The 23,844-nt window shown below is 40.2% G+C and overlaps 1 protein-coding gene across 1 annotated transcript in view; it reads left to right on the top strand.

Annotated features, from left to right (window-relative positions):
- Positions 1-23,844, top strand: part of Svep1 (sushi, von Willebrand factor type A, EGF and pentraxin domain containing 1) — a 165,084-nt gene that overhangs the window by 110,539 nt on the left and 30,701 nt on the right. Inside the window, exons 33-39 of the mRNA XM_013023225.1 lie at positions 113-232; positions 2,454-2,630; positions 2,889-2,973; positions 3,810-4,001; positions 5,444-5,611; positions 16,663-17,335; positions 20,095-22,883. Of these exons, the coding sequence (XP_012878679.1) occupies positions 113-232; positions 2,454-2,630; positions 2,889-2,973; positions 3,810-4,001; positions 5,444-5,611; positions 16,663-17,335; positions 20,095-22,883 (4,204 nt within the window). The remainder of the gene's footprint in view (positions 1-112; positions 233-2,453; positions 2,631-2,888; positions 2,974-3,809; positions 4,002-5,443; positions 5,612-16,662; positions 17,336-20,094; positions 22,884-23,844) is intronic.

Here is a 23,844-nt window from a genome sequence, read left to right on the forward strand (position 1 = left end):
GAGAGAGAGAGAGAGATACAGTAAGTGATAAGTAGCAATTTAGAAGTAAAAATAAATGCTTGATCTGTAAGATAAAATGAATGTGAACATCTGTGAGCTTTCTTCATTTCAGATGTAGATGAATGTGCAGTTGGATCGGATTGTAACGAGCATGCGTCCTGCCTGAATATAAATGGATCATATATATGTTCTTGCATCCCACCATACACAGGGGACGGCAAAACCTGTGCAGGTAACTCATGCATGCACAACTGCCAATTCTTATCTCAGTGTTTAATGTGGTTATGTGTTTTAAAGATATGGTATGTTACAGCAAGACAGTAATTTCAAACTTGATGTACATGCAGAGAGGTTCAGAAGATAAATATCTCAAAATAACTAAAAGTTACCTTAGCATAGAGCTACCATGTGTTGTCAGGATGTTGAAATATCTACATAGTGCAGGTCTAATGGGTTGCCCTTGGATTGTGGTGTATATACGCAATGGCCTTGCCACCACAGCCAGAGTCACGAAGATGTTTTCTCAGTTTCCTTCCTCTTTCTCAGCTGCACAAAGTTAGTGGCACACACAGGGAAGGATAATAACTCCTTTGACCAACTATGTTACGGATTAAAAACATGAATACCAGAAAGTTGGAGCTTGTGGTGTCAGAAGGATCGAGTCAGGGGGAGGACAAAGGAAGAAAGAAACAGTGGGCAAAAGCAGTCATGATATCCAATGTGCATACATGAAAATGGAACTAGGAAAATTGAGAGGATGGGTGAGGTTGGGAGAATGACGGAAAGGGTGACATTCAGATGCATTTGTGCTCAGAAACTGACATGTCGAATTGAAGCATCTTAGTAATCTTTTAAAAGATGGTTCAAAAAAATTGTACTCACTGCCTGACTCATGTAGCTATAATCCCTCTGTATATCAACTCTACAGTAACAATAAGATATATATTAAATAAGTAAATAAAATATCAAATAAATAAAAACAATATCTTTCATAAAAAGAGAGAAGAAGAAAATAGACCTCTTGCTTTACCAAGTCCATGTTCTGTAGTTACTGATTTGGCTGATTGGTACCTTTCTACATTCTGTAGTGTAACCACCAGAAAACATTAAGAAAGAGGAATGTAAAGCACTGGATTAAATCATTTGTCTAACAAGTACCAAAAAGTGAAAGGCTGCAATCTGAGACATAGAAAAGACCCAGGAGTTATATGTGATTTAGGAACCCTGTGTCATACCGTGAGAGGGAGAGGTAGAGAGAGAGAGAAAGAGAGAGAGAGAGGAAGAGAGGGAGAGAGGGAGGGAAGGACAGAGGATAAAAAACAACAAAAAAGTAAGTCATAGGACAGAAACAGAAACATAATCTAGGTCAATCTAGAAAATCTCTTATATATAGATAGATAATTATAGATATATATAATCTATATATAATTATAGATATATATATAATCTTATTCTTAGCCTGAAATTTTGATTATTATTTGTATACTATTTAAGAAAACAATGCACAACTTGCCCAGGAAAATACCTGATTTAGATTTCTTCTCTTTATAGGGTAAGTAAAATAAGCAATATCAACATACAGAAATTTTGCAGAAATATTCCTACTCAAAGAGAGGAGGCACTCATGCTAGAGACTCAGAGAATGACTTAGAAAAATTGAGTTAATCCAGAATCCAGAAGAAAATCATAAGGGACTGCTTGAGGCAAAGACATTTGATAGTCTTTTTAAAACACAAAGTCATAAGGTGAAAAGACACTAAGATTAAAACAGGACAGAAAAGAAAACTTTGCCAATTAACCACCAAATTATCTCTAATTAATCACCAAAAAGTCAAAAGTGAAGCTGGGACTCAAGTAGTAGAGCAGCAGCTGTGAGTGACAACGCTAAGGAATCGCGTCCAGGCCCTGAATTCAAGCCCAAGTACTAGTGTACACACACACACACACACACACACACACACTGCCTTTTTGCCCAAATAAATCTTATACCAGCATTATTATTTAAATAACTGTTAAGCCAGGTGCTGGTGGCTCACACCTGTAATCCTAGCTGCTCAGGAGGCTGAGATCTAAGGATCATGCTACCAAGCCAGCCCAGGCAGGAAAGACCATGAGACTCTTTTATCTCAAGTTAAACACCAGAAAAACAGAACTGACACTGTGGCTTAAAGTGGTAGAGCATTAGCTTTGAGTGAAAAAGCTTAGGGACAGGGCCCAGGCCCTGAGTTCAAGCCCCATGACTGGCACAAACAAAAACAAAAACAAAACAAAAAAAAACTATTAAATATATATTCTGGCCTGATGTCCCAGGAGCCCCTGGTCTTCATGCGCTTCTCTCCAAAAGCTTTTCTCTCCGGATTTTCCTAGGTACTTTAGCTGTAGTGGAGTTCTTTGGCTGGGAGATTTTGCATGGTTGGGTGAATGTTACTCCACTAAAACTTCTTTCATTTCAGAACCTGTAAAATGTAAAGCTCCAGGAAATCCAGACAACGGCCTCTCTTCTGGGGAGATTTACACTGTGGGAGCTGAGGTCACATTTTCCTGTGAAGAAGGACACGAGCTGGTAGGAGTCACCAAGATCACATGCTTGGAGACTGGAGAATGGAATCATCTCAGACCATATTGTGAAGGTGTGTTGAGTACACATCCCTGAGTATTGTGGTAGGTACTCTTTTGTGTCCTATCAGTCTTGAAATTGAACGATGAGGCATGTGCTTAAACCAACAAACAAAAAACGAACAGATCTAGAAGCCAGTGATGGATTGCTAGCACAAGCCAGCAACCAAGTTGGAAGAGAGATTGAGGCAGGAAGATCTTGAGGTCAAGAAAAGTCCAGAGCTGTCCCTTGAATCTCAGGCATTCACACCTTCTGTGTTTCTTCCTTTAAGCTGTTTCCTGTGGTGTACCAGCTGCCCCAGAAAATGGTGGTGTTGATGGGTCAACATTTACTTACAAGAGTAAAGTGACATACAGGTAAGTGTGTTGAAAATTGTAGTAGTTAGTAACGGTACAGTGGTAGTAGAACACTGAAAGAAGGAAGGATGCAGTTCTAGAGGATGTTTCTGAGTATGAAATTAACTAAACAAGGTGAAAAAAAGTTGAATGAAGTGTAATATGAAGAAATATAGCCCAATAATCTAGTAGTAGTCATCTCTGGAGTCATTTAACTCTTCTGACAAGCTATTATTCCCACCAGCACCCTCTTGACGCACTGTGGAGGAAGGCATTTCCAGCCAGTGAATACTCTTGGTTATTAAATGCTGATTTTAAGCCTGTAGCACAGGGATTTAGACTAGCCTACACCACGCTCAAGGCAAATATTTCTGATTGCATCTAATAAGCCATGACATAAACTGGAGGCAAGTCAGATTCCTCAGTCTGGTCTTTGCACCAAGATCCCTGAGACAAGGATGTATTGTATTCCATCTTGGTAGGGGCGGGGGCGTGGAGGAACCAATCCCTCCATCTGCAATTTTAAAGCATTATTTCATTAGGAGGAAAAAAGAAACTCCAAGCTGAATGTAACCGCTAACTCCTGTAATCCTTACTCAGGAGATGGCAAGCAAGAGATTGACAGTCCATAAATGCAAGATTCTACCCCCAAAATAACTAAAGCAAAAGGTGTGGCTCAAGTGGTAGAGTACCCACCTAGCAGGTGCAAGTCCTGAGTTCAAATCCTAGTACTGCTACAAGAAAGAGAGAAATTCCCAATATGTGTAAATTCCTAAGATTTTTAGAGGGTTTGGTACAGATGAAATGATGCAAAATAAAGCAAATTGTATTCGCTCATCTTTTCCCACCTCCCTCAGGTGTAATAAAGGATATACTTTGGCTGGTGATAAAGAATCATCCTGCCTTGCCAGTGGTTCTTGGAGTCATTCTCCTCCTGCATGTGAACTGGTAGAGTGTCCCAGTCCTGAAAACATAAGTCATGGAAACTACATTCTGAGTGGGCTGACCTACCTTTCTTCTGCCTTGTATTCCTGTGAGAATGGATACAGGTAATGTGTGGAAAGGTCTAACCCACTTCCCACAACACTCGCTTATTATGTACTCACTAGTTTTAATTTGTATTCACTTGGCTGACTTATAGAAACATAAAGATATTCTCCAATGTATATGCTTGCTGGGGGTACTGTAAATGCCCAGGGAAATAGTCTATTCCCATAGTCCATTGTGAAATGTAGAATGATGGCCGATGAAATGCTTTTGTAATAGATCTTTTTTAGAAAGCAACTTACAAAGCTTATAACATTACATACCAAAGTGAAGGCCTATATCCTTGAACTCAGAAGAAGTTAATTTGAATGCTAGACACTGGTAGATCATGCCTTTAATCCTAGATACTTGGGCGTATAGCCCTTGGAAGTCTGATACCTAGATATTTGTGGTTTGAGGCCAGCCTAAATATACATGTAAACCTCTTCTCAATAAACAACTGGCCAGAGTGGCATGCACCTGGCCTCCTAGCTATGTAGGAGGCTAAGATTGGGAGGATTTCATTTCCAGGCCAGCCCAGAAAGAAGGGTCTGCAGTATTCCACCTCATTGGAAGAGGCTCGGCATGTTGCTGTGTGCCTGTCATCCCAGCTCTAGTAGGAAGCCTAACACAGGAGGATCACGGTCCTGGCATGTGCCTAGGCAGGAATGAAAGATCTTATGCATAAATAACTAGTCAAAAAAGGGTATAATCATAATGACCTGAATTCAAGCCCCAGTGATTCTCTCTCTCTCAAACCTCTGTCTCTCTGTCTCTCTTTCTCTCTCTCTCTCTCACACACACACACATACACACCACTTCCACTACACCAAAAAATAAAGATAATTTGATTTGTAGTGAGTATGCTTTAATAGAAGGAATAGTAGAATTGTGTCAGGCTGTGAGCAGAAAGATAATCCCCCAGTATCTGGAGTAAAACAGATCCAGTGAATAGAAAACCGAAAGAATAACACAGGCAGTCTGAATCAGGTGGGAAAACAAAGGCCATGGCAGAGAGATAGAAGGTTTGTAAAGTCAAAGGAAGGACAGAAATCACGTCATGATGAACATGGTTAAAATGCCCAGGCTCTTGATAAGGACAGTGCCCTTTGTCCTCACTCAGATTACCTGTTTTCTGCATTAAGAGTCTCCCTCTGGCTAGATCCTACCAGCCTATGAACCCCTCTCATCCAAATACTCTGATATTCATGCCTGCACCAATGAGCGCAATGGAGCTTTTATTCAGTACCCAGTAGCTGTCCTCAAGTTGTCCTTCGCCAATTCATTGTTTTACATTATTTAGATGCCCCTTGTGTTTATGCAATAAAATAAAATGCAAAGAAACACTGTATGCACTAGAACTCCTTGTGTCCTCTATCTTCTGAGGCCTCTTTTCTCTCCAAAGTAGTAAATAACCAATGAAAGAACTAACAAGAATCCTACCTTCCTTCCTTCCTTCCTGTAGTTTACAAGGCCCTTCCCACATTGAATGCACTGCTTCAGGGAACTGGGATAGAGCGCCACCTACCTGTCAACTTGTCTTCTGTGGAGAGCCACCTGCCATCAAAGATGCTGTCATCACCGGCAGTAACTTCACCTTTGGAAACACTGTCACTTACACCTGCAAAGAAGGGTGAGTACAGCTTGTGAGGAAAGGTAACAGGGAGAGGCCAGGGAAGAGCCACTTCCTGACTGCAGAGACAGGCTCAACTGGACATGAAATTAAATTTCCTGGGAGCCAAAGCCAAAGAGAGCTTAAGGCTCTGATATTTGTGACAACAGAAAGGAAGCATGCTTTCCTGTGGAAACAATGTCTTCCTGGATTGTATTAAGTCTATTCAATTAAGCCTTGAATAACAGTGAACATTGCCGCAAAGACTTTCTACTTTAACCAAAGATGCAAAACCAAAGCAAGATTGGAAGTCACAGGGGAAGATATCTTGGCACGGGGATAAAAGGGATCAAGTTCTGGCTTTTTCATTCCTGATGATCTTACCTAATGCAGATTTAATTACCTCAGCAACAGGAAGCAAACACAAAGAGCTTTACACTGATGGCCGCTCTGATCTCCTGGAAGCCCTGTGGGGTATACAGAAAGGAAAGGTCCCCTCTGAGATTTTCTGTTCAGTCTCCCCGGCTGCTAATAAAGCATTGAGGGCTACTTAAATCCCAGGTCATCAGATTTACAGAACATTGCAGTCATTCTTTTTTCACATTCCTTATTTTCAGTATGTTCATACTACTGGTGTTTGCACACTCTTTGGATTGACCACATTTATTCTTTGGCTGTCTAGAAGGAGCAACAGCAGTCTCTGGACTTGTAGCTCAGCACTGTTCTGCACTAACTGTGAGGCCATGAGGAAGTGGTGTGATCACTCTGTGCCTTGCCTGTGCTCACTTTTAAAATGAGTTCCTTAAAGGTTTATTCTTATGAACATTAAGATGAGTAAAAGTATATAATGCATGGTTATCCAGGAAAAAAAAACCACTTCAAAACCCAACACGTTTAGCCACTGTCATGATGACTAGAGTCTATAGAAATTCTTTCATTTCACATCTGTAAAACCATTCCCCAAGCCCAGAACTACCAGCAGGTGGCAGCATTTTCTTGCAGAAAGATCTGAGTTCTTGTATAAATTTAAAGTTCTTATGTACATAGCTGTCTGAAATCTGAAACCTTTTCATAAAAATTGCTACATAAAACAATAAAAATTACACTTATTGATATAGTACAAGGCATATTTTATATGCACGCATCGTGTAATGTTTACATCAGGTTAAACATCTGTATCCTCAAATATGTATCATTTCTTCATGGTAAAAACTTTCTACTGATAGCCGGGCACCTATGCCTCACGCCTATAATCCCAGCTACTCAGGAGGCTGAGATCTGAGGATTGTGGTTCAGAGCCAGCTCAGGCAGGAAAGACTATGAGACACTTATCTCCAATAAACCACTAGAAAACAGGAAATGGCACTATGGCTCAAGCAGTAGAGCTCTTGCCTTGACCTGAAGAGTGCAGGGACAGCGCCCAAGCCCAGAGTTCAAGCCCCACAACCACCAAAGGCAAAAAAAAAAAAAAAAACCTTTCTACTGAAAGATATAGCCCATGAATCCTATTTCTTATTCTTATACTAGTTGTGTGTGTGTGTGTGTGTGTGTGTGTGTGTGTGTGTGTGTGTGTGTGGTGGGTTGTTTAGAAGGGCTTAAACTCTGGGCATTGAGCTTGGTTGGCTTTTCACTCAAGGTTAGTGTTCTGCCACTTGAGCCACACCCTCTGGATCTAGCTTTTCTCTAGTTAATTGGAGATAAGAGTCTCATGGACTCTTCTGCTCTGGCTAGCTTCAAACCTCAATCCTTAGATCTCAGCCTGAATATCTAGAATTATAATCGAGAGCCACTGGCTCAGTTGATTCACACACACACACACACACACACACACACACACACACAGAGGCCTCGGGTAACCACCATTCTACTCCATATTTCTATAAGATCAACTTTCTATTTTCTGTGGCATGATCATTATACAAAGTGATGGCATTTCAATAACATAGGGGAAAAGTATTTTAACTGTTTAAATTAATAGAAAGTATATACAGTTACATATCATTGCTACTTATAATTTCTCTGAAAGAAAAATACCAACTATTGACAGATGGTTTCAGTTTTATTTTTTATTGTTCTGTAGAGCTGATATACAGAGAGGTTACAGTTCCATGAATCACATTGTGAATACAATTCTTTTTGAGCCATGTCTCCCCTTCCTTCATGGTCTCCCAGTTTTTCCCTCCCGTCCCCACCGCCAAGGTGTACAGTTCATTTTGCACATAGTGTCTAGTGAGTACCACCGCGATGATGGTTCACCCTTGTTCTACCCTTTCTGTGCCCCCTTATCCTTCCAAATACAAACAAAAGGAAAAGAAAACAAAAACGGTAACAACAGCGACTAAAAAGTATCTCTTGTTTCCTTTTCTTGGAGTTCATTTTACAAAATATTATTTTATATGATCATATGCCATAGCTATTGAGCCTCTGTTAACCACTCCTATGCATATCCTCCTTTGAATGTCTACAGTCCTATATAATTTGTCATGTCCCTGTGTGTGTGTGTGTGTGTGTGTATTTTAATTATTCAGTGTATTTGCTTGTAGATTTATAGGCACATTCTAATCACCACAAAAGAGGGAAAACGTACAGCCTATGTTTCTTTGGCTCTGGCTTACTTCACTTGATAGTTTTTTTTCCAGGTTTTTCCATTTCCTTATGAATGATATAATACCGTTCTTTCTGATGGATGAATAGAATTCCATTGTGTATATATACACATTTTCTTGATCCATTCATCCACTGAGGGACATCTGGGTTGATTCCATGTCTTGGCTATGGTAAACAATGCTGCAGTGAACATGGTTGTGCTGGTGGCGTTAGTGTGGTCTGGTTTGTGGTTAATTGGATAAGTGTCTTGGAGTAGGATTGGTGGGTCATAGAGAAGCTCTATGTTTAGTCTTTCATGGAACCTCTATATTGCTTTCCAGAGTAGTTGAACAAGTTTTCATTCTTACCAACAATGTAATAGAGTTCCCTTTTAGCCTCATCTCCACCAGCATTTGTTATTGTTAGTTTTCTTGATAATAACCATTCTAACTGGAGTGAGGTAGAATCTCTCCACTCCTCTTCAACATAGTGCTGCAATTCCTAACAAGAACAATAAGGCAAGATAAGTAAGTCAAAATAAATGGGATCCAAATAGGAAAAGAAGAAGTAAAGCTATCCCTCTTTGCAGACAACATGATCTTGTATTTAAAGAACCCTATAGATTCCTCACCCAAGCTACTTGAATTGATTCAAAACTTTGGCAAAGGGCTGGGAAGTTGGCTCAGTGATGGAGCATTTGCCTTGCATGCATGAGGCCCTGGCTTCGATTCCTCAGCACCACATAAGCAAAAAGACAAAAGCCAGAAGTGGCACTGTGGCTCAAGTGGTAGAGCGCTAGCCTTGAGCTGAAAAGCTGAGGGACAGAGCCCAGGCCCAGAATTCAGGCCCCACGACCAGATCCAAAAAAAAACAAAAACAAAAAAAACTTTGGCAAAGTAGCAGGGTATAAAATCAACCCACAAAAATCAGTAGCCTTCCTGTATGCCAACAATGAGAAGAGCAAGTCTGAAATCAGGAAAACAACTCCATTTGTAATAGCTTCAAAAATATCCCTAGAAATTAACTTAACCAAAGGTGAAAGACCTCTATTGTAAAAACTTTAAAACTTTGAAAAAAGAAATTGAAGCAGACTTAAGGAAATGGAAAAACCTCCCTTGCTCTTGGATGGAGAGAATTAACATAATGAAAATGGAAGTTCTGTCCAACGCAATATACAAATTCAATGCCAATACCCATGAAACTCCCAACAACTTTCTTCAAAGAAATAGAGGAATCAATCCAAAAATTCATAGGGAATAATAAAGGCCCCAAATAGCAAAAACAATCCTTAGCAGGAAGAACAGTGCTATAGGAAGATCAATCCCAAACTTCAAGCTTTATTACAAAGCCATAGTAATAATAATTTTAAAAAAACAACAACTTGGTACTAGCACAAGAATAGGCCTGAGGACCAATGGAACAAAATAGAAGACCCAGAATAGAAGACCCAGAAATAAGCTTACAAATAGCCACCTAATATTTGATAAGGGAGCCAAAAACATAGGTTGGAAGAAAACCTCTTCAACAAATGGTACTGGTAAAATTGGCTATCCACATGCAGAAAACTGAAGCTAGATACTCATGTATCACCCTGTTCACTCTGTACCAGAATCAGTTCCAAATGGATCAAAGACCTTAATGTAAGGCTAGGTACCATGAAAATATTATAGGAAGGGGTAGGAGAAACACTAGGGTTTCTAGGCACAGCTCGAAACTTCCTAAGTAAAGATCAAGAATCACAACTCAGTTTTCTAAAATTAAAACTTTGGATAAGAGAAAGGACACTGCACCCCATTATATGATCTGTCCCCTTTTGAGGAGCTACAGAGTGGCCAGATGGAAGAAGAGCTTCTCTCTTGTCCCTTTTTATCTGACCAAACTTCTGACAAACCATTTGAAATATGAAGGGAAAAAAAAAAACAAACCGTATAGTTTCTGCTTAAAATTACTTATGCATCCAGAGTACATGCTCTGACTTCAATCCCCTGTACAAAAGAAAAAAAAAGTGTTATCTGGTTCAATTAATAGTAAGATAGTACTGTGACTGAGAAAATCAGTGCATTGCTATTTCCCTATAAGTAAATTATTTCCCCATTGATTATTTTGTTTTACTATCTCACTACAGTATAGTGAATGGTGTATTTATTTTCACTTTGTTTATAAATCACTATGATCTAAGAATGTAGGTCCTCCACCATTTTTTTTAATTTATTAGTTATTTCAATGCAAATGTTTATTCTTTTGCACTTTCTCTTCTCTCTTTTTCTAACAATCTTTTCGGGTATATTGGGCCCTTTGCTTATCTTTTTCATGTTTCTTCGTTTTTATTATATTTAAGTAGTTGTACAAAGGAGTTGTCATTTAACCACGCAGTTTGTGGATCCACCTTGATCAATATCACCCCTGTCCACATTCTCACCCATCCCTCACACTCTTTTTCATGTTTCTTAATTTGTCTTGTTTGTGGTACATCTGGTTATTTCCCAGACTATTATTTCTGCTTTTAAATGACCTACCATTTAATTTTTTTCTGTTCTCCATATTTTTGTTTCTAGAATTTCTGTTCTAATTATAATTGTAGTTACTCATTCTTAAAAAGAATTTTGAGCGTTTGATCTTTATTTCAACAGACTTCATAATATTTTTAGACTTTAGACAATTGGTTCTGTTATCTCCCTAATCTTGTCATTTTTTTTCACCACAGCCCCATTGTGATGGAAAGCACATTTGTGTATATTTTGTGACTTCAAATTATGTCCTGACAAAGAAAAACATCTTGTGTCCATGTCTTGGAGTTCATTTAGCTTAGCATCATCTTATATGGTCATATATACACAGCTCTTGAGCTATTCTGCTCTTCTGCTAAGATTATCCTAGATGTATACTAATTATTACAAATAAGGGAAACCATGGGACCTATGTTTCTTTGGGTCTGGCTTACTTTACTTAATATGATTTTTTTCCAAGTCCTTCCATTTCCTTACATATGGGGCAGTATCATTTTTCCTGATGGAAGCATAGAATTCCATTGTGTATAGATGCCACATTTTCTTGATCCCTTCACTGAACCTTTTCATCACAACTTTTAAATGCTGGAAGGGAAGAGTGTTTCAGCTTCCTGAATAAACATCTAAGTAGTCAGTTGTTGTTGTTGTTTTCTGTCTTAGGTTTATACTTTATGGTGTGAAACTCAAGAGTGATGGAAGGGTTAATAATGTCATAAAACCCAGATCACATGTTTCTCTTTTGACTCTTCTCAACTATAAGCTTGTAAATGCAATTATTGAATATAACAAGATAAAAGCTTTGATGGTTGCTGTGAACTGAAAACCAGATTAGTTACTGATGCCCATGCATGCTTTCTATTTATCCTATTAAGTTGCAACTATTTCATGGTGCTATTTAGTGGGTGGTTCTTCTCTTTAGAAGAGCTCATTTCCCTTTTAGCAGCTCTTTCACAAAGCTTTCTGGGCACATGCTCATGAGTAAGCTTCCACTTCATGTGAGTCAAATCACTGAAGTCTGTGTCTGAAAATTACTCTGCTGAAGTTTCAAAAGACTTTTAGTTATTGATCCAAGAACATGAAAATGCATTCTGGCCAGTTTATCCTCAGATGTGTCACCATGGTGACACTGATTGGCCATTTTTTTCCTTTTGATGTATGCAGCAGAACAATTTGTCTTAGTATCTGCATGGCCTAGTTTTTAAAATAAAAATCTGCATTGAATATCCTCAATGCTTCTTTAAATGACAATACAAAATTCTGCATAGAATTTAATGAAAGAGTCTTCCATTTTAAATTTGTCCCAGATCTAATCTTTCTTGCTTTTGTAGCCAGCATTTATGTTTTCTTCATCATCTGTACAAAGTTGATCATCCTTTAAGTGCTTCTTTAATATAAATAAGTGTCGTGTGGAAAATAGATCCTCCCTTACAATCTTAAAAAACTGATTTATGTATTTTTAGAAGATATACATTTAAGCTGGGCGCTGGTGGCTCACACCTGTAATCCTAGCTACTCAGGAGGCTGAGATCTGAGGATTGAGTTTCAAAGCCAGCCCAGCAGGAAAATCTGTAAAACTCTTATCTCCAATAAACCTCCAGAAAACCAAAAGTGGCACTGTGGCTCAAGTGGTGGAGCACTAGCCTTGAGCTGAAGAGCTCAGGGACAGTGCCTAGGCCCAGAGTTCAAGCCCCATAACCAACAAAAAAGAAAATAATACTATTCATTATTAGTAAATGTCTATCCTCGTTTTCATTGAATCTGTCATCCAAACTACTGCTTCCCCTGCCACTTGGAGAATTACAAAGACCTTAGGGAGCTCTGAGCCAGGAACAGACATAGAGATCAAAGTTGTGATGTACCACCATTAATCTCTATCTGCCACCTCCTCACCCATCAGCCAGCACAGTAACTGGATCAAAACACACACACACACACACACACACACACACAATCACATACAATATTAGTTTCTCTCTTTCCCTTTTCCAAGTGTTTTTATGCCACTCCTATTTTTAAATTCCCACCATTTCCTAGTCGTATCTTGTTCCTATGCTTTTGCTCCTGTCTTTCTGAACAAATGTTCTCTACTTCTCTCCTCACATGACTCCTTTTGAGAGCCATTTCCTCCCTTCCTATTCATCAGGAAGAGGAAATTACTCTTTCTATGTTGAGATATGGAGGAAAAGAAGTATAACAAATACTTCCCTAAGGAAGCATCTATGCACTAGGGAAGAGACTCTAGCCCAGAGCAGGCTCATAAGAGTCAGTAAGTGAAGAACGAGGTATGCTTTGAAAGTCATCAAGAAAAGTCAAGTTTTCAGGTCAGATCAAAGTTCAAAGACATTAGGAGTAGCATTGAAAATGTAGTCTTTGAACTGACTTATTCAAAAACATATTTGGGGCAAATTTTTTATTAGATTGTAGAATTATTTTGGTGTATTTTTTCCATCAGGGAGGAGCTGCTGGTGGAAATTTTTCAGAAGCTCAGGAGTCAGAGGTCTGAAATTATAAAGCACAGTTCTCATGTTCCCAAGAGACTCTGGAAAAAAGGAGGATTCATTCTGAGGCAGGTGCTTCTGCCATAAAGCAAGACTTTTATGGATGTCACAATAGATTCTTATAAACCAAGGATGTCTAAGGCTAGGTCTCTGAACTTGAGCCAGTGAACTATGCTAGCCACATCAAGGAATCCCTGGACATAAAGATGTCTGTTTGGAAGTAGGAAAATGCTGTAAATTGTGCTGTAAAACATTAGGAGCTTCAATAAGTGGAACTTCCACTCAGAGCACACACTACACAAGAACAATGGAATCTACATGCACAAATCAGGGAGTATGAATCGTTTTTTAATAATAAAACTATGTTCTTAGCATATTGCCTGTAGGTATTTCCCTGCATCCTCTAAGACAGAAGCTACCTAAATATGTGTTCAGTTCAGATTCTCATATAAGGAGCTGAGTTTATTCAAAAATGAAGGAGCCCTAGATGGAGACCTCACTCAGCTATTGGGGAAGTCTATGAGTATCCATTTAGAGACACTTCTGTCCATAACATATGGTTGTACACAAGTTAAATGCACATATCTCTGATGATGCTCTATCATTTTTGTTGATTTGTCTATCTTCTATAGATTTCCTATTTCTGGCTAAGATGAAGGAATCCCATCTTTTGCATAATAGTTGACTCCATAAAGTACTAAGAGGGACCCCAGGTAAAATTCTTGGTATATAATGACAAGAGTCTTTACTGATAGGTGAATCAAATAATTTCTATTAGTCACCCCCTACAGTGGAGGTTCTACTACACACCTACAAATCATAGTTAGGATTGACTCATGTTGAAAAGAAAAAGGGAGAGAGAGAGCAATATTGAAGGAAAATGTAAGTGCTGGAATCTGAACTAAATTCAGTTCCCAACTCTGCTACTTATTTTTTTATGTTTTTTTATTGTGAAAATACTGTACAGAGGGATTACAGTTACACAACTCTGCTACTTCTATCTGTATAGCTAGGCACAGTGCTGAGGCTATGTGAATTACTAGCCCATCATCTGGGAAAAAAATGAACCAATCAACTAGGCATGGTGGCTCAAATCTATAATTCTAGCTACTTGGCAGGCAGAGATTGGGGGCATCATAGTTAGAGGCTAGCCAGGCCAAAAAAGGAGGAGGAAGAGGAGGAGGAACAGGAGGAGGAGGAGGAGCAGGAGGAGGAGGAGCAGGAGGAAGTTTGAGGGATTCCATCTCAACCTGTGGCTGAGTACAGTGTCAAGTACCTGTTTTCTCAGCCACTAGAGGAACACCATGGCTAAGTACAGTGACATATGCCTGTCATCCCAGCAACATATGGAAGTATAAGTAGGAGAATCACAAACTAGGCTGGCTCGGTTATAAAGAAGAACCCACCTGGAAAATAACCAATGGTAAAAGGGACTGGAGGCAAGACTCGGTGGCCAGGCATCTGCCTACCAAGCATGAGGTCCTGAGTTCAAACCCAAGTACTGCTAAAAACAACAAGAACAAAAAAAATTCAATTTGTCTAGTCAGAATTCCATTTAAGCACCTCCTTATTTTGCTCTCCTTACTCTTCATTAATCTCAAAATGACAGCCTAATTAGTTGTTAGATATTCTTTGAAAACTATCATCAGTCTCTTCAATAAGAGTGATAATGAAAATAATGACTCTCCTTCTGCATATCCTAATATTTTGCTCAGCTTTGTTGAGGCAGCACTTGAGAACAATTTAAGAGTTTTGCACACTATCAATCTGTCATCCTATATGGTCCAACCCCTTGTGCATAAAGAAAGACTGAGAGCTATTATGTAAAACTTATTCATACTGACTGAATAGGAAAGCCATACGCAGAACGTAGTTTTTAATTCTAACCACATGGGAAAAGGTATTGGAGATAATGGAGACTGACACTAAGTGCTGCTTTAAAATTCACTGAATATCTCAAAGTGTCTGGCTGTGAGCTCTGTCTACACGAAACAGAGCTCATTAGAGTTTCTTTCAAAAACTAGTGCCGAAATCATCAGGCTGAAATCATCTAAAGAGTGAGATGTCCAATGTTGAATGGAGTCAAATAGAACCAAAGTGTACTTCTTGGTTTTTTGTTTTTGTTTTTAATGTACAACAATTAGGACTGAGGAATGGTAGAGTGCTTGCCTATTAAGCAATCCTGAACAATCTGCATACACACACACACACACACACACACACACACACACAAACACACACACAATTCTATGATTCTAGAGCATTTGCATAGCACACATGAGGCATTAGGTTCAATTCTTAGTACACATACACACACACACACACACATATACACACAAGAAATATGACAATTGTTAGATTCCTTAATAGTAAAAACCTTAAATCCATTTCCTCAAAAGAGGTTAATATAAATTTCAAGATGTATTTACATATGTCAACTGAAAGTCATCTCATCAATAAGCTCAATATTCTAACAGTAATGGTTGTTTTAAAAGGAGACAGAATAAAAACAAAGTCGTGGTTGGAAAGATAGTGATAAAGTAACAGCAGACACATTTGTTCTTCCACAGGCTAGAATAAGAGGTGGTAATTTCCAATTTTGATTTGTAATTCTTTCCTGTTCCCAGTTCCTAGGCAGTGAGAATAGTGCATACTCCAGACTGAGTTTCTAGGCCTGCTTTCTAGGAGGGTCAGCAAGGTAGGTGGTGTAGTAATAGGGGGTCTGTAGACTCTTTCATAAGCCAGGGTCACTGGTACCATGGCTGTACATCCCTCTATTGGATACATAATTCGCTGGATGATGGAGTTCTGTATATGTCAAGATTCAACTAAAGGCTAAAAAATTTGAGATTCTGTTAGCACCTCTCTGGGCACCTTAGAACTTCTTAAGTTATCTTGGATTCTGTTCATGTTGTCTCTTGATGTACATTGCCTATAGCAAGTTGGGGACCATGGTGACAAGTGACATGGAGACCAAACTTTTCTAATTGAGTACAGAGAGAAAGAGAGAGAGAGAGAGAGAGAGAGAGAGAGAGAGAGAGAGAGAGATGCATATATATGCATACATACACACATATAAATTTTTTATTGTTGGTTGTGGGGCCTGAACTCAGGGCCTAGGCTCTATCCCTTAGCTCTTTTGCTCAAAGCTAGTGCTCTACCACTTTGAGCTACAGTGCCACTTCCAGTTTTCTGGTGGTTAATTGGAGATAATAGTCTGACAGACTTTTCCTTGCCAGGGCTGGCTTTGAACACAAACCTCAGATCTCAGCCTCCTGTGTAGCTAGGATTACAGGCGTGAGCCACCAGTGCCTGGCTCAGATATATTTTTGTTTTATTTTTTACCCTCATTTTTCCCCTAGTATTAACATCTCACTTTAGAAGGATAGATGGTGCCATTTATCAGAAAGAAAGAAAGAAGAAAACAACAGAAGATATAAGTAGTGTTTCTCAAGCATTATGCTTACTTATTATCTCATAGCTATACCCTTGCTGGTCCGGACACCGTGGAATGCCTGGCCAATGGCAAATGGAATGGAAGTAACCAACAGTGTCTAGCTGTCTCCTGTGACGAACCCCCCAGTGTGGAACACGCCTCTCCTGAGACAGCCCATCGGCTCTTTGGCGACATTGCATTCTACTACTGCGCTGATGGTTACAGCCTGGCAGACAATTCCCAGCTCCTTTGCAATGCTCAGGGCAAATGGATTCCCCCAGAGGGTCAGGCAGTCCCCCGCTGCATAGCCCATTTCTGTGAAAAACCTCCATCTGTTTCATACAGCATCTTGGAATCTGTGAGCAAAGCAAAATTTGCAGTTGGTTCTGTCGTGAGCTTCAAGTGCATGGAAGGTTTCGTGTTGAACACCTCAGCAAAGATCGAATGTATGAGAGGTGGGCAGTGGAACCCTTCCCCGCTCTCCATCCAGTGTATCCCCGTGCGCTGTGGGGAACCGCCCCGCATCATGTATGGCTATGCAAGTGGATCCAACTACAGTTTTGGAGCCATGGTGGCCTATAGCTGCCACAAGGGGTTCTACATTAAAGGGGAGAAGAAGAGCACCTGTGAAGCCACCGGACAATGGAGTAGCCCCATACCCACATGCCATCCGGTTTCCTGCAATGAACCACCGAAGGTAGAGAATGGCTTTCTGCAGGTAAGACACTGAATAGCAAATAGTCCATGCTTCCAGCTACCTTACCACCTCCAGGGGGAGGTTTAAGAAGAGTATGAATCCTTTGAATACCATCTTTTAATACTGTTTTTCTAAGCAATTTGTGGCAATATCTTGGCCCTAAATATGAAGTTAGATTAAGGCCATTTCAATAAAAGATTGTTTTCATTTATACAAATTACTTCAACATGGACATAAAATTTAGGAAATCAAGATCTATGCTGAATGGTGTCAGTGACTCATGCATGTAGTCTTAGCTACTCAGGAGGCTGATTGCTGAAGATCACCAGAGCCAGACAGGAGAGTCCTTGAGACTCTTTATCTCCAATTACCATGAAAAAGCCACAAGTGGATGTGTGGCTCAAATGGTAAAGCATCAGCTTTGAGTGAAAAAGCCAAGGGACAAAAGTTCAAGCTCCAGTACTGACACCAAAAAAAGGAAATGAAAATATATAAGATATAAATAGGATCTAAAGAAATTCATTTTTTCAGCAAAATATAGAATAAAATAACTCTGACAAAGGTTTTACATTGCTCTCTCAATAGCTGTAAAGGTAGTTCATCATAATGGAAAGAATTAAATATCATCCCCAAACATGTCTACAGGTTTCTTTTTCATAAATTCATCAAGAAAACAGGATCAAGAATCCCATAAATCAAAGGTCATTTTACCTAGATACATTTTACATAGATATTCTGATTGCAGTGTTTCTTTTTCTTTTTCTTTTCTTTCTTTTCTTTTTTTTTTTTTTGTTGTTGTTGTGGTGGTGGTGGTGGTAGTCACGGGGCTTCAACTGTTGGCCTGGGCACTGTCCCTGAACTCTTCAGCTCAAGGCTAGCACTTTACCACTTGAGCCACAGAGCCACTTCCAGTTTTCTTTTGGTTTATTGGAGATAAGATTCTCATGGACTTTCCTACCCAGCAGGCTTTGAACCATGATCCTCGGATCTCAGTCTAGACTGAGATCCTAGGATTACAGGCATGAGCCACCAGTGCCTAGCTTGATCACAGTATTACTTTAAAGTCTCCACCTACCCACTGCCTTTCCTTTATATTTAAGAACATCAAGACAAAAATGAAAAGTTTTTTATTTAAAGCCTTCCCTTGGATATATGACCTTTACAGATAGAGGATATAGACTGTTAGTAAGAAAGGTTTATTTATTTATTTGTTTCACAGGTGTTTCTAGAGCATCTACCAGGTGTTGGGTACCATTAGGAGCACTGGAGGTCTAGCTTTTATTAATAGAGCATCAGTCTATTATGGCATTTGTGTTTACCTGCATATGTTGAGCAGTAGACAACATAAAACAATTGTTTCCAAATACTGAATTTTTTTCCAAGTACTGTTAAATTCGTGAAACTTTAGGAATTAGAATTCACAATTCCACACAAAAAGCATAATAAGTTTTAGATTTTTATAATTTATCTGCTTAAAATGACCTGTTACATATTCACTTTAAGTTTTTAACTTTTATATTAATTATACAAAAGAATTTATTTTAATTTTGAGGTCCTAAGTTTTAAATTCTTAGTATATTTATTTACTAGTCAGTGGTACTGCACTTTGAACTTGAGGCCTTGTGCTTGCTAGGCAAGGGCCTAACTACTGAACCATGACACCAGCCCTACTTTTCACTACTTAGTTTTGAGATGGGGGGTCTCACTTTCTGCCCAGATATGTGCCTGGGACTACAGGCTATCTGTTTTTTTTGGGGGGGGGGTCCAGTCATAGGGCCTGAACTCTGGGCCTGGGCGCTGTCCCTCAGCTCTTCAGCTCAAGGCTAGCGCTCTACCACTTGAGCCACAGCGCCACTCCAGCTTTTTTCTTTTTGCTTATGTGGTGCTGAGGAATCGAACCCAGGGCCTTAGGCATGCAAGGCGAGCGCTCTACCACTGATCCACCTTCCCAGCCCCGGCTATCTGTTTTATATTGTCTGTCATAGCTGGGAAAAACAGGTTCATGCCACTACTTCTTCCACTGAGACAGAATCTTGTGGGCTTCTCTGCCAAGGCAGGCCTGGAATTGCAATCCTAACAATCTCAGCCTCTTACGTGGCTAGGATGGCAGGCTGGTGCCACTGTGCCCAGTTATTGGTTGAACATTGAGAAGAAGTCTCGCAACCATTTCTGCCTGCACTGATTGAGCTGCTATCCTACTGATTTCATTCTCTCAAGTTGCAAGGATTACAGACAGAAGCCACAAGCGCCTGGCGCCTGGCTTAAACTCGCTACTGAAAAGGTAGAAGATTGATTTTTATTTTCCATCTTCATACCACAACAGAATTTTTTTAAGTATATTGTGAAAGAAAAAAATAACTCTAATAGAACGCTTAGGATATATCTATACAAATGCTTGACAGAGTTATTTGTAACTTTTGGAATTGCCCCTTCCATGATCTTTTTATTTTGGGCTCTACCCTGTGGTAAAACTATCTATGGCAAGGATTATCTACTTTGATCTGTTACGTTTTGCTTCTACATTTGTACATTTTAAAAAATTTTATTGTAAAGGTGATGTACAAAAGGGTTACAGTTACATGATTAATGTAATGACTATGTTTCTTTTTGAACTGTACTTATTTCTAAAAATAGAGTGGACCTACTGGATTAAAAACGTAAGACTTTATTTCCTGACGTCCTAATTAACTTGTATGTTCTTTTTTTTAATATGAAAGCATTCAATTACTTGTATCCATGTTAGGCACCTAATATTCACTTTTTTCCTCCCCATTACTCAGCATACAACCGGCAGGATCTACGAGAGTGAAGCGAGGTACCAGTGTAATCCAGGCTACAAGTCCGTGGGGAATCCTCTGTTTGTCTGCCAAGCCAATCGCCACTGGCACAGTGAATCCCCCCTGGTATGCGTTCCTCTGAACTGTGGGAAACCTCCACCAATCCAGAATGGCTTCATGAAAGGGGAAAACTTTGAAGTGGGCTCCAAGGTTCAATTTTTCTGCCATGAGGGTTATGAACTTGTGGGTGACAGTGCCTGGACATGTCAGAAATCTGGCAAGTGGAGTAAGAAGCCAAGCCCCAAGTGTGTGCCCACCAAGTGCCCTGAACCACCTCTGTTAGAGAACCAGCTCATATTAAAAGAGTTAACTTCTGAAGTTGGCGTGGTGATGTTTTCCTGTAAAGAAGGCCATGCCCTGCAGGGCCCCTCTGTCCTGAGATGCTTGCCGTCACAGCAATGGAATGACTCCTTCCCTGTTTGCAAGATGGTTCTTTGCCTCCCGCCTCCCCTGATCTCCTTTGGTGGCCCTGTGCCTTCTTCCACTCTCCATTTTGGAAGTACTGTCAAGTATTCCTGTGTGGATGGTTTTTTTTTAAGAGGCAGTCCTAACACCATCTGCCAAGCAGATGGTACCTGGAGCTCCCCACTGCCAGAATGCGTTCCGGTAGAATGCCCCCATCCGGAGGAAATCCTCAATGGCATCATTGACGTGCAAGGCCTTGCCTATCTCAGCACGGCTCTCTACACCTGCAAGCCAGGGTTTGAGTTAGTGGGGAATAGTACCACCCTCTGTGGTGAAAATGGCGACTGGATTGGAGGAAAACCAACATGTAAACCCATTGAGTGTCCAAAGCCCAAGGAGATTTTGAATGGCAAATTCTCTTCTACCAACCTTCATTACGGGCAGACTGTCACGTATTCCTGTGATGAAGGCTTCCGACTGGAAGGGTCCAAAGCCTTGACCTGTTTAGAAACAGGTGACTGGGATATGGCTGCCCCATCCTGCAGTGCTATCCACTGTAATGCCCCACAGCCGATTGAAAATGGTTTTGTAGAAGGAGCTGATTACAGATACGGGGCCATGATCATCTATAGCTGCTTCCCTGGGTTCCAGGTGTCTGGTCATGCCATGCAGACCTGTGAAGAGTCAGGGTGGTCAAGCTCCATTCCAACGTGTGTTCCCATAGACTGTGGGCTCCCTCCTCACATAGATTTTGGAGACTGTACTGAAGTCAAAGATGGCCAGAGATATTTTGATCAAGAAGATGACATGATGGAAGTTTCCTATCTGACTCCTCGCCCTCATCCTTCAGGAGCAGAGTCTAAAAGCTGGGACAATGTGAAGGAATCTTCCAGTACACATTCATCACATTTTCTCTATGGCACAATGGTTTCCTATACCTGTAATCCAGGATATGAGCTTTTAGGAAACCCTGTGCTGATATGCCAGGAAGATGGCACTTGGAATGGCAGTGCACCTTCCTGCATTTCAATTGAATGTGACTTGCCAGTTGCTCCTGAAAATGGCCTTTTGCATTTTACACAGACGACCATGGGAAGTGCTGTACAGTACAGCTGCAAACCCGGTCACATCCTGGTGGGTTCTGACATGAGACTTTGTCTGCAGAACCGGAAGTGGAGTGGGGCTTCCCCTCACTGTGAAACCATTGCATGCACAAAGCCAAATCCCATCATGAATGGATCCATCAAAGGAAGCAACTACACGTACCTAAGCGTGTTGTACTATGAGTGTGACCCTGGCTATGTGCTCAATGGCCCGGAGAGGAGAACATGCCAGGATAATAAAAACTGGGATGGGCATGAACCAATCTGCCTTCCTGTGGATTGTGGCTCACCTCCAGTATCAGCCAATGCCCAAGTCAAAGGAGAAGAGTACACCTTTGGAGGAGAGATTGAGTATACCTGCAATGAAGGCTTCTTGCTTGAGGGAGCCAGAAGTCGTGCTTGTCTTGCTGATGGAAGTTGGAGCCAAGCAACTCCTAAATGCATACCTGTCAGATGTGCCCCCCCTCCACAGGTGGCAAATGGGGTGATGGATGGCCGGGACTATGGCTTCAAGAAGGAAGTCTTGTTCCGCTGTCAGGAGGGCTATGTGTTGCATGGTGCTCAGAAAATCACTTGTCAATCTAATGGTACCTGGGATGCAGAGATCCCTCTCTGTAAACCAGTCACCTGTGGACCTCCTGAAGATCTTCCCCAAGGCTTCCCTAATGGTTTTTCCTTTTATCATGGTGGACACATACAGTATCAGTGCTTTCCTGGTTATAAACTCCATGGAAGTCCTTCAAGAAGATGTCTCTCCAATGGTTCTTGGAGTGGCAGCCCACCTTCCTGCCTACCTTGCATGTGTTCTACACCAATCATCCACTATGGAACTATCAATGGAACTGATTTTGGCTGTGGAAAGACAGCCCAGATTCAATGCCTCAAAGGTTTTAAGCTCCTAGGACTTTCTGAAATCACCTGTGAAGCCAATGGTCAGTGGAGTTCTGAATTCCCACACTGTGAACACACTTCTTGTGGTTCTCTCCCAACCATACCAAATGCACTCATCAGTGAAAGCAGCAATTCAGAGGAAACTGTGGTGACTTACCGCTGCAGATCTGGCTATGTGATGCAAGCCAGTTCTAATCTGATTTGTACAGAGGCAGGGATATGGAGCCACCCTTACCCAGTGTGTGAGCCTCTGTCCTGTGGACCCCCACCATTTGTTGCCAATGCAGTGGCAACTGGAGAGACATACACTTACGAAAGTGAAGTAAAACTAAGGTAAGACCATGGCTTGAGAATCTACAATGGAATCTTCAATCAGGACAGAAGGTTGTGAAATAAAAATTGATGGATCAAAAAGTAGATAATTGAAAAGAGAACACCACCCCTGAACTTCTCTCCAAAACCAATGCTTTTAACACTAGGCTTTATTCTGTTTATAATTTTGTAGAAATCCACAGGCTGTGAAAATTAATTTATACTTCTCTTTTTCAGACTATGGCTCCTAATATAAATGGTCATGACTCTCATGAAACAGAATCTTCTAGCTAGCTTGAATAGTTCTTAAATCAGGATGCTTTTTTCTAAGGAGGGTAAATTTCATTATAATTACAACTTAATGATTATGTGTATGCTTTAAATGTTGGGGAAAAGGGAGGAATAAACCAACAAAAAAAACCCTAAGAATCTGGACCAAAAATGCTAAAAGAGTTTTCCAAACAAACTAAATGGCTTTTGCTAGAAATTTCTCTATCTAGAATATATTACTGAGTGATAACTTTTTAAATAAATAGATGAATCACTTTTACTAGAATAAGTATCCATTAATGTTCAAAGGTAGCTACTCTCCAAAGTTTCATTTACATCTCTGACTTGTGGATTATCTTTCACATATAAGCCTGTTAGATTTGATTAATAATTCAGAAACTCTCCCTAGGCTATGTGTTGTGAACACTTTAGCCCATCTTTCATTTTCCTAATTGCTGTAAAAAGTAGAGCCAAGAGATGCAATGATAATGAGCCAATGAATAATAGCTCAGGCACTACACAGAAAAAATAATTATTACTCCTTGCTGTTCATATGTTCGAAGTTTTCCATTTGGGTATGGTGTGTGAGATTTATGTTGAGAAGCCACACGTCACCTGCTTCCTAAGACTTGCAGGTTTTTTCCTTGTTGTGTGTTGATTAATATTATCAAATGTTAATTATGCAGTTTAACAACAAAAAAAAGGTGACATA

This window comes from Dipodomys ordii, unplaced genomic scaffold (assembly GCF_000151885.1).
Source record: "Dipodomys ordii isolate 6190 unplaced genomic scaffold, Dord_2.0 Scaffold67, whole genome shotgun sequence".
In the NCBI taxonomy this organism is placed as follows: Eukaryota; Metazoa; Chordata; class Mammalia; order Rodentia; family Heteromyidae; genus Dipodomys; species Dipodomys ordii.